The 14,596-nt window shown below is 39.2% G+C and overlaps 1 protein-coding gene across 4 annotated transcripts in view; it reads left to right on the top strand.

Annotated features, from left to right (window-relative positions):
• Nucleotides 1-14,596, top strand: part of mctp1a (multiple C2 domains, transmembrane 1a) — a 631,196-nt gene that overhangs the window by 552,936 nt on the left and 63,664 nt on the right. For 2 of the 4 annotated variants that reach the window (XM_072583109.1, XM_072583100.1), the window contains one exon: nucleotides 2,534-2,602. The exons of the other annotated variants lie outside the window; for them this stretch is intronic. In XM_072583109.1, coding sequence (XP_072439210.1) covers nucleotides 2,534-2,602 — 69 coding nt within the window. The remainder of the gene's footprint in view (nucleotides 1-2,533; nucleotides 2,603-14,596) is intronic. 4 annotated transcript variants of the gene reach the window in all.

Here is a 14,596-nt window from a genome sequence, read left to right as displayed (position 1 = left end):
ACTGTGGGGAACTTTATTGAACGCCTTGCTGAAATCCATATACACCACATTAACCATTTTACTCTCATCTACCTGTTTGGTCACCTTCTCAAAGAACTCAATAAGGTTTGTGAGGCACAACCTACCCTTCACAAACCGTGCTGACTATCCCTAATCAAATTATTCTTTTCTAGATGATTATAAATCCTATCTCTTATAACCTTTTCCTACACTTTACCAACAACTGAAGTAAAGCTCACTGGTCTATAATTACCAGGATTGTCTCTACTCCCCTTCTTGAACAGGGGAACCACATTTGCTATCCTCCAGTCTTCTGGCACTATTCCTATAGACAATGACGATTTAAAGATCAATGCCAAAAGCTCAGCAATCTCCTCCCTGGCTTCCCACAGGATCCTAGGATAAATCCCATCTGGCCCAGGGGACTATCTATTTTCACACTCTGCAGGACTTCTAATACCTCTTCCTTGTGAACCTCAATCACACCTAGTCTAGTAGCCTGTATCTCAGTATTCTCCTCGGCAACGTTGTCATTTTCTAGAGTGAATGCTGTTGAAAAATATCTATTTAGTGCTTCCTCTATCTCCTGTGACTCCACACACAACTTCCCACTACTATCCTTGATTGGCCCTAACCTTACTCTTGTCATTCTTTTATTCCTTAAATACCTAGAGAAAGCCTTAGGGTTTACCCTGATCCTATCTGCCAACAACTTCTCATGTCTCCTCCTGGTTCTTCTGAACTCTCTCTCTAGGTCTTTCCTGGCTACCTTATTCCCCTCAAGTGCCCTAACTGAGCCTTCACATCTCATCCTAACATAAGCCTTCTTCTTCCTCTTGACCAGAGATTCCACTTCCTTCGTAAACCATGGCTCCCGCGTTCTACAGCTTCCTCCCTGCCTGACAGGTACATACTTATCTAGGACACACAGTAGCTTTGTCTTGAATAAGCTCCACATTTCTAATGTGCCTGTCCCCTGCAGTTTCCTTCCCCATCCTATGCTTCCTAAATCTTGCCTAATCGCATCGTAATTGCCTTTCCCCCAGCTGTAAGCTGAAGCCAGTATGTCATCACCAAGTCACCCTTTATTTACACATGGAAAGTATAAGAACTGATACAGCTCCTTCAAAACCAGTCCTTAGAGTGAACAGAACTTCTGACACTCCAGTTCTTATCTGTCAGCCAGGGTCCCCATGATTAGACCAATTAACAGCCTCAATCAGGGAACGCATATTGTGTGACGTCCAACTGGCTGGCCTTGCTATGATCGCTATACTTTAAACCCCTAAATAAATATAGAAGATATCATTTCAGAGAGCAGGATTGATCCCAGATATTAAAAGGGCAGCATCCAAGTAGCTTCGAAATCGACGTTTCGGGCAAAAGCCCAGATATTAAAAGCCAATGTCAGCATTGTGGAGCAAGGAATCATCAAAAGCACAACCAGTGCCCATCTATTAAAGGAGAATACTTTATCAGTTAGGCAATAGGTCTCTTTTAGAAAATGGGTTGAATTATGATACAGTTGCAGAGCAGCAAGAAGACAATTATCTACTCATATAGAGGAATTAATGAGGATAGAAAAGTCTAAATATAAGAGGGGTAAACATGAATTTGACCTAACTACTGGCATATTATATTTATGCCAATCCACCTATCACTAATATTAATTCACTAGAAGGGTGTGTGTCACTACCTAAAGCAATAAAAATGACATATGCCCAGGAGGTATAGCACTATGGGTAAAAGAAATACAAGCATTTCTCCAGCAGATCATAGAGAACTTGGATGTACTTCATAGCCAAGAATTCTCACTCCTAACCATTGAGATTAGCTTGGTGGCATAGGAAATTCGCCAACAAAATGGAAACGTATGACAATAGAGAGTTGGCAAAAATATTTTCCACCTCTATCAACACTGAAGAGAGTTCAAACTGCAAGAATCAACAAAAGTTACAAGGTGATGCAAATTATGAAAAGAAAATGAATGCAAACCTGACTTGAGCTGATTGATGAATCCTCAAATTGTGTAATTCAGACTACGATACAGCTTGGTGAATAGTGATGACAGAGAACAGCATAATATCTGATGCTGAGCAGAGCGTGTTCAAGAAGAAAGTTTTATTCCTATATTTTCCCAGGAAGAATCATCAGTACCAGTGGCAGAGATAATTTCAAGCAAGAAGCAATCTTAAAGTAGTATGACTAATGACTTGAACATGTTGATGTTGCCAGTTGTGCAATCAGTAAGAATTCAAATTAATGAATAAATTTAACCTAAAGGTATATGTACTTCAGTACAAATTTTCCATTAGATTGAGAATAAAAATCTGCTCACACAAATCGAAGATGTGGTGCATACATGTAGTGCCTCCCTGAGATAGGACAATTTATTTCCACAGATTTAGGACACAGTCAAGAGTAAATTGCTTATCTTAAAAATACAGAGTACTCTCAGGAAGAATCTTGCTGTTTGGAGAGGTCCAGATCCATGATACTGCAAAACAGAATCTTTATATTTTCAACTTTATAGACATCATCCATGAAGGAAATCCTTGGAGTTATCAAATATTACAATGGAGAAGTTTCCAGTTTCAGCAAGGTAAGATGTCTTAAGCAAAGGGAACCCAATAGATAAACAGACGCACAGTTTAATGGAACTTACTGACCTTACATTGTCAAGAACACCTTCACCTGAGGTGTAGTGACCCTCAGGTTAAACTCCCCACCAGTTATCTGTCTCTAGTGAGAGAGAAGTCCTATGGTCTTCTGGGACTATGATGACTTCTCTGTCAAGAACAGAATTAAAGTCAACAGTCAAAGTCAACATACTGAGACCACTCTCTCAAGTCTAAAAAAGATATATTTTAGGAGAATAGTGAAACCTTCCAACTGCCTGAACTTGTGAAATCAAAGAGTTTGATAGCTTTTGGAGATGGGAAAGGGGTAAATGTCATTACATGCACAAATATACCATGTTAATAACAATAAAAAAGCCTGGAGGGGGATGTTGTATGAGGGTGTAAGGGTCTGAAAGGGTTAATGCTGAGAAGTGCATTAAGCATAGCCAATATGATAATGCAACATAGATTTCGAAGGAGGAACAGCTTAAGATGTTGAAGGATGAGATCTAAGTTCAAGGTCTCCCTCATAATCTAGAAACAAATATTGAGAATACCAATGTAACTTGGATCTAAACAATATCATGCAACAAACTACATCTTATGTAAGACAGGTTTTTTTTCTCCACCACATCAGATTAAGCAGACCCAGAAAAAGGATTAGGAATCCAAAACTTCAAAGGATCTTACATTCTGAGCTGAAGTGAGAATTGGGAGTTGAGCAGAGGGGTGTAGCTTGGTATGAGAGTGTGAGGGACCATGGAATTTGGTTGGGGATTTGAGAAAGTGAGCGGATACATAATGAAGGCTGGAGGATTGTTTCATATTTGTTAATTTTTAAATTTTAAGGTCAACACAATGCTGGTGCACTGACAGGCCTACCACCCAACTCAGCTTTCTGACTGGCTGCCTCTGTTCCTGTTCTTGTATCACCCAGCCTGCCTCGTTAGGAGCTGTAATACTCTAGAATGAAAAATCCAACCTTCTGGGCTACTTTGCCCAGATCTGTTATCCTGAATCAGAAATGTCCTAGTTCTGTGGGATTGGGAGTAAAGATCCAGTCCTCAGCATTCTTTGGTAAAGATGAAAGCAGTAATTAACTTCTGAAGGACAAAACTGAGTTTTGGAAATCAGCAACAACATCTGATTGGCAAGTGTATGAAGTAAATTCTTGCATGTGTCTGAGAAATTCTGGTAAATTCCAAATTTTTTCAAATATGAAGCATTCAGCAGCCAGATGAATGAAATGTTGAATGCAAGCCTACACAAATCAGGAGTCATTTACATTTCTGTTCTAGTTCCTGCACTGTTTTCCATTTCACACATGATTCTTGATATTTAAATTCGTTTCTGAAATTTATTCTTCCGCATGTATTTGATATAGATTTTATTATTCATGGAAAGTCAAACTTGCTTAGTCATAATAATATCATATAATAGGAGAAATACAATTGAACAATGTGCTGTGATAAAATAAGCTGGGCTGTTATAAATCTGTATCCATGAAACATATATAGTGCACTTATACTTAAAATTGTATTTCTAATTCACAGTAACTAATTATGAATGTAACAAAACTACATGTAGAATTATGAATAAATGCAGTTGGGGTTGCAAACATGATCAGAAAGTCTGGGTCGCTTTGTAATTATCCAATATGAAGCTTCAATAATTTTGTATGTCATTCAATCAGCTGAGATGCTTTCTTTCCTAGGACATACTTTTGCCACTTGTCTTTCTATTTTCATACATATTTCCAATGTCTTTATGTATGCAATGTGGTGTGATACTAGAAAATTGTGCTTTGCTGGTTAGCATGTCTGCACAGTATTGGGAAGAGTGTATGCTGTAGATGCTGCCCTGTTTCCAGAAGGACAATGGCACATTATACCTATAATTTGAGTGATGTGGTGTATCTGATAATAAAGTAATTCTCAGTGTAGGAATGTACAAAATTGCTGATAGCTGTTTGCAAGAGCATATTTTACATGTTTTCACAATAGAATAAAAAATGGGGAGAAATTGTTTCCCATTGCATCAATTTCTGGATGAAAAATAAGCTAACCAATTTCTAGATATTATTTGTTACATCTGATCAATCTCCATGATGTGTGCCTTGCACCATATTGACAACTTGTAGTTTCCAGTGTTCATATTAACTGTGTAAAAGAGAATGGGACTGCAGCGATCTTATTGAATGGTGGAGCAGACTTGATGGTCTTAACGTGCTCCTTCTGCTCCTCCACCTTATGGATCTATGTGTTACGACCTTATCCTAAAAAACCATGAGGCCATTTAATAGACCAGGAGCCTAACATCTGTTTTATGACACTGATGCCAAAATTGGCAAAAATCCTTATTTTCCGTTCCATTGCTCTGAGTTTATAGCAACCTAATCAGCAATCCTTAATCTGAAGTTTTTTTCTAACTTACCTCAATGTGGAACCAGAGGGATCAGGAGAGCTAGTTGCTCAACAGTATTAAAGATTTGCCTATCCCTACACCCATCAGCACTCCACTGCTTCCACATCCTCAACAGGGTTTAGTTATAGCTATTGTTATTAGCTCTAATTATAGCTATAGTTGATATCTGAACTAGACATAGTTAGAGAGATTTTTGAACTACAAGCCAGTCAAGGGTTATGGGAGATGGAAAGAGGAGTTATGTCATAATAGATCAACCACAGCATTATTGAATAGCAGAGCTGAGGGGCCAAATGACTTAACCCCGATACTAATTCTTATGCCCTTACGTTCTAGTTACATTGGCACGTTACATTGAGATGTCTAATTAATATAGATGAGGTACAAGGATTATCTGCATTATTTTTCACCAAGACAGTATTGTTCTAAAACCTACACCGTGGTTCAGTGGTTAGCACGCTGCCTCACAACAGCAGGGACTCAGGTTTGATTCCAACCTGAGGCAACTGGGTGGAATTTTGTACATTCTCCCCATGTCTGTGTGGGTTCTCTTTGGGTGCTCTTTGGATGATGTTGGTTTTGTCCATGGGTTGTACTGGGTCTTTTAAGTTTGTTAGTATTTGTTTGAGAGTGTTGGTGGGTTTGTGTGCTACTAGGACAAAACCAAGGCCATCTACAAAATTCCATGCAAGGACTGCCACAAACACTACGTAGAACAAACAGGAAGAAAGTTAGCCACCAGGATACACGAACACCAGCTAGCCACAAAAAGACACGACCCTCTCTCCCTTGTAGCCCTACACACGGATGAAAAAAAACACCATTTCAACTGGGACAACACATCTATCCTGGGACAGGCTAAGCAAAGACATGCCAGAGAATTCCTAGAGGCCTGGCACTCCAACCACAACGCCATAAACAAGCACATAGATCTAGATGCCATCTATCAACCCCTCAGAAAATGAACAGGAAATTACATCACCACAAACCCCAAGGAACTCCATCCAGGACAGACATATAAATAGAAAGCAGAAGACAACAGCTTCACTTCACTTGGAGGTCGCCACTGATGATGTTACCTAGCCAGGTAATGAAACGTCTGAATATCAAACCTACAGCTCAGTGAGCAAACCTACACCCTAAACCTCAACCTGAGCTACAAACCTTCACAAACCTTGCAAAGGTACCTATGTACAGCATCTTGGTACAAAGCAGAAAAATAAAGAAAACAAAGTTAAAAAGTTAACATTACAGTCCTTCTTACTGAAAAGTAGAAAAACAAAGAAACACAGTTAACAGTTCACCACCACAACCCAGAGGTTCTTGGCCATGCTGGAGTTTGACCTCGCCCACTGCCAGTCTCCTTAAGCTGCCTGCTTTCGCTGTCACCCACCAGCCACCTTGGGCTGCATGTTCCTGCTCTCACTGCTGCTCGGGTGACTACTGTTAACATCAGGGACTTCTCACTGCCATGATGGGCTGGCCGTCCACCGTGCTGCACAAACTCACACCTCACATTAGAGAAATCGATTTAATTTTTAAAAAGTGGAAGAAGAAAAAATAAGTGTTAGAAAGAAAAATTGAAAGTGAGCCCTGAGCAGGAGCCTGAATGCTGTGTTGATATTCTGCTGCCATCGTGCACACTGAGACAAGTGAGTGAAACTTCAAATATTTACTAACTGCGCAATGAATCAGCCACTGCTCAGATTATCCCTTTTCATTCATCTACCAGCAAAAACTATCAGTTACGATTCATAGCTCACTGTGACATATATCTGCTTCACCTTGGCCTCATACACAACACACAACAGAAGTAGCATCATTGTACCGTAGCAAGTCTCACACTTTATACCTAGCCACAACTTGCATATTCTGCTGTCAAAACATGAGAGTCACAATGCTCAATTATATTGCACAATATTCAGTCACATGCTTCCCTTCCCCTTGCAGGTTGAGATGGCTCACAACTTGAAGTAACAACAACTAACCAGAGGGATAGATTTGTCAGAATGCTTTATCTCATGGGAAATGTGATGCTGACCAATTTTATAAGGACCATTGCTGAGGCTAGTGACAGGGTGACATATCCTCATACCTATTTCCTTCCACACGTCCCCCTTTCATCTTGCCCACACTCTCTTCTTACTTACAAGTTACTGATTGCGTTAAGCATGCTTCAACTTACTTTCTCATCTCCTCCTCACCAGAGTCTTATCTTATGCATTTTTTCCTTTCAGGTTCCCCAGGTATCAATAGCCAATCAGCAACCAAACAGAAAAGGGAGAGTAATGGTGATTAGAACCTGTTGCAGCCCTAACATTTCCAGTTCTAAAAGATTATCAACCTGAATTGTAAACTATGTTCCTTTTTTCATGGATCCTATTTGACCTGATAAATATTTGTAGTAATTTCTTCATTTTTAAACATTGGGTTAGTGTGCGGTACCTTTCAGAAGACAAATGGGAATTGCCACCCATGTTTTCCCTGCATGGAATTTCATTTTAGCGCACCGTTTGGAAGCAGAGAAGTAGAAAATCAGTTACAGTACAGAATGCCAATTCTCTAATCCCTTAAGCAACGATTCTGTTTCAGAGTCTGAGACTATGCATTTTTTCTGAATTGTAGAGTTGAAAATATCAAAGTGTCATCCATAGAATCCCTACAGTGTGGAAGCAGGCCATGCGACCCATCAAGTCTACACTGATCTTCTGAAGAGCATGCCACCCAGACCCACCCAGCCCCCCATATAACCCTGCATTTCCTATGGTTTTCCTGAATACTACAGGCAGTTTAGCACAGCCAATCCACCTAACCTACACATCTTTGGATTGTGGGAACAAAGAAGAACAAAGAAAATTTACAGCCCAGGAACAGACCCCACAGCCCTCCAAGCCTGTGCCGATCCAAATCTACTGTCTAAACCTATCGCCCACTTCCTAAGGATCTGTATCCATCTGCTCCCCACCTACTCTTGAATCGGTGCAGATCACCTTAAATGAATCTACCCTGCCTGCCTCGACTACCTCTGCTTGCAATGCGTTCCAGGCACATAACATCCTCTGTCTAAAGTACTTTCCGCGTGTACCCCCCCTTAAACTTTTCATCTCTCACCTTGAACACATGACCCCTCATTATTGAATCCCTCACCCTGGGGAAAAAGCTTATCTCTATCCGCCCTGTCTATACCCTTCATGATTTTATGGACTCAATCAGGACCCCCTCAATTTCCTTTTTTCTAATGAAAACAATCCTAACCTACTCAACCTCTCTTCATAGAAACTGGAACACTGAGAAGAAATGAACGCAGACGGTGGAGAATGTGCAAACTCCACACAGACAGTGGCCTGAGGGCAGAATCAAATCTGGGTCCCTGGCAGTGTGAGGCAGTAGTACTAACCATTGAGTCACTGTGCCATTCCGACCTCCATTTGAAAGACTCAGATATAATAGATTGCAAAGCTCGAAGTTTGCAATACCTTCTGAAGGATTAAATTATCACTTTAGAATTACTGCAGAATGCATCATTGTTTATAAAATGTGCTCTGATGTTAATGAGTTAACTTTAGGTCCTTTAATTAGTGACAGGAACATTCAATGCTTAAGCTGTCAGGTAGTAATTCCCCACAATACTGTTGCACAATTTGCAGTTGACTACTGGGAAGTAAAATAAAAAAAATATTATGTTACTTTGGAATAGTTTAGATATAATTGTAGCAGGTAGTGGTCTGGACCTCAGCATCCTGACTTCTGATTTCAGAGCCTGACCATTTGGCCTGTGACCACCCTCTTTAGGACAAGAGGTGAAGTCCTTGGCAGATTTGGATCTGAGCCTGAATCCAGAATGTGGACTGAAGAAGGCAAGGTGGAACGTGGAGCTGGACTGAAGTTGAGATAAAGCCAGAACACCATGGAAAGAGACAGACAGACAGACGGAACAGGTCACTAGCTGAGAGAAGGAGCAGAAGTCCAGGACTGGTGAATCACAATGATTGGGAACCAAGACCAAAACTAGGGCAGACTGACAACTCTATTGGAACCTGTTCCACATTCCTGAGTTCAAGCGGCAATGAGGAGAGGAAGATCCCATTTGTGTCAGTGAGAGAAGATCATTTGGATCATTGGAAATTTGCAATGAGAGCCATTAACTGAACTCAGGTATTTGACTGTCAAAAGATCAGGAGTTCATCCCTCAACAGCATCCTGGTGGATGTGGAGCATCAGCCAAGACTATCCATTGTAAATATGTTGTTCCTCTAAGTTAAGCTTTTTCATTAATATTTATAAAGATTTGATAAGCTCCCTGTTTTTTAACCATCATACAGTCCGTCTGCTTGTATATCATGTGGCAAGCATCCAAAATACAAATACTAACAGATCTGTTGCTGTTGCTATAGATGAAAACTCCATACTACATAACACAGCTTTTTATCTACAATGTTTGCTAAATATGTGAGCATTCAAATGTCCATTGGCAGCTGGTTGCACTATGGTAACTACTCTGGATGATATTCAGTAATTCATATCAAATATCAAGTCATGCATTAAGAAAAGTTTGAATCATCCCATGGGGAGCATAGACACTGTGAAGAGGAACAGAGGTATTGGGATCTTTCCAATCTTAGATGGCTTCCCATGTTTCACTCAGCAATAATATGGAATTTTCTCGCTTGTGGGTCACTGCTCTACATTGACACAGTTGGATCAGCTATACAGATTTCTCCAGCTCAGGTGAGCTGTTGATCCACATGTTTTCCCAAAGTGCAGGAAATCTGATTGTATTACTGGCTTTTTATAAAACTGCTATGTTCTATGTTCCACTATATCTCATGAGAACCATAAGCCAATTATGCTGCACAATTCCATCAACAGTGTATCATGAACAAAATTGAAAATCAGATTCTAGGTGGATCTAATTGATTTACCTTCTGATTTGTAAAAGTTGTGTGTACTTTACCCAAATGCTAATGGTGGTTCCCTCTTCATTGGAACTAGAACAATTAAAATGGCCTGTAAACTACAACCAGTAGGCAAGAAATCAGGTTACTGGAGTTGTGGAGGGCGCTTAGAGTGGTAGTGTCTCTTCCTCAGACCCAGGAGGCCTGAGTGCAACTTTCACATGCCCTGCATGAGTCCATAATCTGTGTAGGCAGGATGATTAAAATGAATAACTACTGCACTATTTATACCTAAGGACCACATGCCTTTAAAGTGCTTTTTCGTGAATGAGTGAAGTCAATAGATCTGAGGACAGTGCAATCATCAGCTCACATCTCACGTCTTATGACCTTATAATGGAGGAAGGATCTTTGATGGAGCAACCAAAACAGTTGAATGTGGCTTGACGTGTTGGTATTTTAGGCTTGTGGAACAGCAAATGTTAAAAAAAAATGACAAACCCTGCCAATATAACAAACAAAGTATAAGCTGGTGAAAGAGGCAGATGAAATTTAACACAGATAAATGAGCCGATACTTTTTTGGTGAGAGCTTTGAAGTCAGCAAATACTTGCTAATTGTTACATTTTTTGTTTAGTTGCACAAAACTTTGAGTATTGCTGAAAAAAGACAATATGTTGAAATTCTTCATCTTGAACTCATCAATAATGGGTGAACAACATTGATTCTGTCCGAGAGAAAGCGTGCTGCATTCACATGCACTTGAAGCTATGTATATTAATACACAGAGCCCTGATATGTTCACTTAGAAAGGACATGCATACATACAGCATCTGTTTCAAATCAACAAAATAGATGAAAGCCATTCTCTGTTTCAGTTCTCAGGGCAGTGCTTTGACCAATCAGAGTCAGCCAGTCTGGTTTGAAACTAAAGTTGGTCGTTAACTGTCAGTCATCATCAATTGGTTCATTCTCTATGGCAACACCTCTACAACTCAGTGCATTGGGGGAGTGATGATGAATCAGCACTCTCCTCTCATACAAAGTAAACATTGTTTTCCCTTGACTTTATTATTTTGTACAAATTATCCCGTTGAGTGCAATACAAAAATCTTTTGATAGAATATGTCTTTTTTAAGAAATGTTACAATTTCATAAGGGGTGAAAGAAGAGTGAGATCTGACATGCACGCGGTCAAATTTTTGAAGGTGACAGGACAGTTTAAAAAGGAGTTCATGAAACATTTAGAATCCTGGCTTTCACACTTAGCGGCAAAGAACACAAAGAAACCAAGAAGTTATGCTGAAGCTACATATTTTAAAAAACTGTTGTGGCCTTAGCTGGTGTTTTGAGTAGACATGAAAGCTTTGTAGATGGTATATAAAGTATTTACTAGAATGATTTCAATGACATAGAATTAGTGTTACATGGGTAATCAGAAGAAGCTAAGGCTGTTCTCCTTCGAGCAGTGAAGACTAAAGGCTGATTTGAGATTGAGCTGTTAAAAAACTTGTAATGAGGTTAGATAGTATAAATAAACAGAATCTATTTCAGTCGCTGAAGAGTTCAGAAGCAAATGTGATTGGCAGAAAAAAAAGAGTCGACATAGAGAAAACCCTTTTAGTGCAAAGAACGGTTAGAATTTGGAATGCACTGTTGGATAGAAAGTGGATTCTGTTTCAACAGCAGCCTTCAAAAGGAAATTGATTGAATATTTAACTGAGAGCAAATTTCAGGGATCTCGGGTTTTTTTTTCCAAAATAAAAATTGGGAGTGTGGGGCTAACTGAATTATTCTTTAAAGGAGATGGCAAAAGTTTGATATGCTGAATGGCTATTTTGTGTGCTGTGCTACAAAAATGAAACTGAAAAGAAAGGCTGTCAGTAAATCATATTAAATACACATTATTTTAAGCTATCATTCATTAGATACACTAGGGGAAGATGGTAGTTAAGTGGTAATGTCCTTGGATAGTAAACCAGAGGGTCAGGCTAATGCTTAGCAGCAGAGATTCAAATCACGTAATGGGACTGGTGAAATTTAAATTCAGTTAATAATTCTGGAATTAAATTTCAGTAACGGTGATTGTCTTAAAATAAAAGTCTGGTTCATTAGTGGCCTTTAGGGGCACTCTTTCCTGGTCTGTTTTCCACATGATCCCAGACCCACAACAATATAGTAGACTCTCAACTACCTCACAAGAGGTATAGCAAACTATTCAGTTCAAAGGTTATAAGGGATGGGCAACAAATGTTGGCCTTGCCAGTGATGATCACAAACTATGAAAGAATAAGAAAAAAAAACTTTTAAATGAAAGCAATTTATTGTCTTGAAAGGCAGGCAGTACTACATAAACCCAAATTTGTGATATTGGCAAACATTTCCTATATTTGGACCTCTTCTTATTTCTTACTTAATAGTACCTGGCAACTTATCCCAGGTTTCCAGCTATGTTTCTCCAGAAGCTTCATGGTGAAATATTTAGTTTTGCTCTATGCCATCTTCTTCCAGGTTGGATGAGATGGGGAAGTCATCTTATCGGAGAAATCGCAGACATGAAGCAACGGACTAATTCTCAGAAACACAATATAGCTTTCAGCTACACTCTGAAGCCCAAAGCAACGTGTGGTTCAGGGAAATAAAGTCAACCTTTTCTGATTCACATTGCTCTTAATACTAGGAGAAAGTGAGGACTGCAGATGCTGGAGATCAGAGCTGAAAAATGTGTTGCTGGAAAAGCGCAGCAGGTCAGGCAGCATCCAAGGAACAGGAGAATTGACATTTCGGGCATTAGCCCTTCTTCATATGCCCAAAATGTCGATTCTCCTTCTCCTTGGATGCTGCCTGACCTGCTGCGCTTTTCCAGCAACACATTTTTCAGCATTGCTCTTAATACTACAACATAAATGGGAACAAGTATGGACCAGTATCTTTATCCTGCTTCCTAACAGCAATCCCATTCACAAACATTCTATAATCTTCTTATTTGTGGTTTTAATATTAGTATAAGTGTTAACATATGCATCAGGGACCTGCAGGATTTGTGGAAAATGCAGTAAGGAAGTTGGGAGTGGATTCATAAAGTTAATATTTATTAATCATGGAATGCAGTGGCCAGGTTAAAAGATTTCATATTTGATGCACATCTCCAAGGGATTCTTTTCCTTTTTTACAGGCATTTTTTTTTCTTTTTGTACTTTCAGAATAAATTGGAGTTCACTGTGCAACAAATTTGTCTGTTCTACTGCTAGCAGGTAGAAACTCATTTTCATTACTCCTCTGTTTGTTCATGCTGAAAAATATTAAGGTCAGGTCAGAGGCTTTTTAAAAGATGAAAGTAAAAGATTAATAAATGTGCCAAAGCCTCATTCTAATTGAAGCTGAAGCATACTCTGCAAGTATGTGAAATATGTCCCAGATGTTTAACCTCAGCCTGTGCCTCTGCTCTCCCTGTGCAGCACAAGGCACCCATTAGTCATGTAACCTTTGTACTCAGGGGTAAATGGGGTATTACATGGCACAAAACTCACACACCTGTTTTGCATTCAATAAGGACCCCTCACGGGCATCACATAAGCTCCTGCATGTGGTTTCAGTTAGCAGATTATTGACTGATTGTGAAAAGTGTCTTTCTTGGAGCCAATGGAGATATTAGTCACTTAGTCACAATGAAAGATTAAGTCACTCGCTAATTGATGAGAGCTGACTCTGTAAATTGGAACAGGTAACTGATAAAGAGTCTCTGTATTTCCAAAGTTATTCACAGTCTTTGAATATATAGCTGTTAGAGTGAAAACCCTGTTTAGAATACTGGTAACAGATAATATGTAGCACAATTAGTGGGTTTAATTATTTAGTTTGCTTCACAATTGTGCTCTGATTACAGTATTTTTAAATGTCATTGGACTAATAATCCAGAGAGTCAGGCTAACACTTAACAAATCACATAACGGGAGTGATGAAATTTAAATTCAGTTAATAATTCTGGAATTAAACTTCAGTAATGGTGATTGTCTTAAAATTAAAGTCTGGTTCATTATATATTATACAAAAGTGGATTACAATACATTAAACTATAACATAATAAGTAGCTTGACGTATAGAAACACTCATGATTACTTGTTGAAACTGGCTGTTGCAATGATTGTTGGTTGCCTTCTGTTTGATTTTGTTACCCCAGCTCCGGTGCAGACTCGCTGATCCCCTGCTTTTTTCATAGATGATTTTTATTTGTTTTCATTTCATATTACATTCTTGTAATTTTACTTTGTGTAAACCCTAGTTTTTTTGACTAGGTGTTGCTTGCTATTATCACTAACCTGTTATTTAAAAATATATATGGTTTTACCTTCAAGGAACAATTAGTTGTTAGATTGGACCAGGCCGCACATCCTTAGACCCATATTACAAAACAGAAAAGACTGGTCTTTTACCATTTCAGTAGAATACACTTAGGCTTCAAGCAGGAGGAAACTCAAAATATTTTTAGCATGACTCTCAAGGAATCTCTTTTAGTGCCAGGGGAGGCAATGTAGTAACTTGGATTCATTAGGGAGCCAGTTTATCTTTTTAATTGGCCACAGCAGGTGTTCCCAAAAGTATTGATCAAATCCAGGAGATGTTTGGCAATACGCCTTCTCTCCAGCATCGAGGTTC

This window comes from Chiloscyllium punctatum, chromosome 2 (genome assembly GCF_047496795.1).
Source record: "Chiloscyllium punctatum isolate Juve2018m chromosome 2, sChiPun1.3, whole genome shotgun sequence".
Lineage (NCBI taxonomy): Eukaryota > Metazoa > Chordata > Chondrichthyes > Orectolobiformes > Hemiscylliidae > Chiloscyllium > Chiloscyllium punctatum.
The sequence above is the reverse complement of the archived record's forward strand: the minus strand, read 5'-3'. Positions and strand labels throughout refer to the sequence as shown.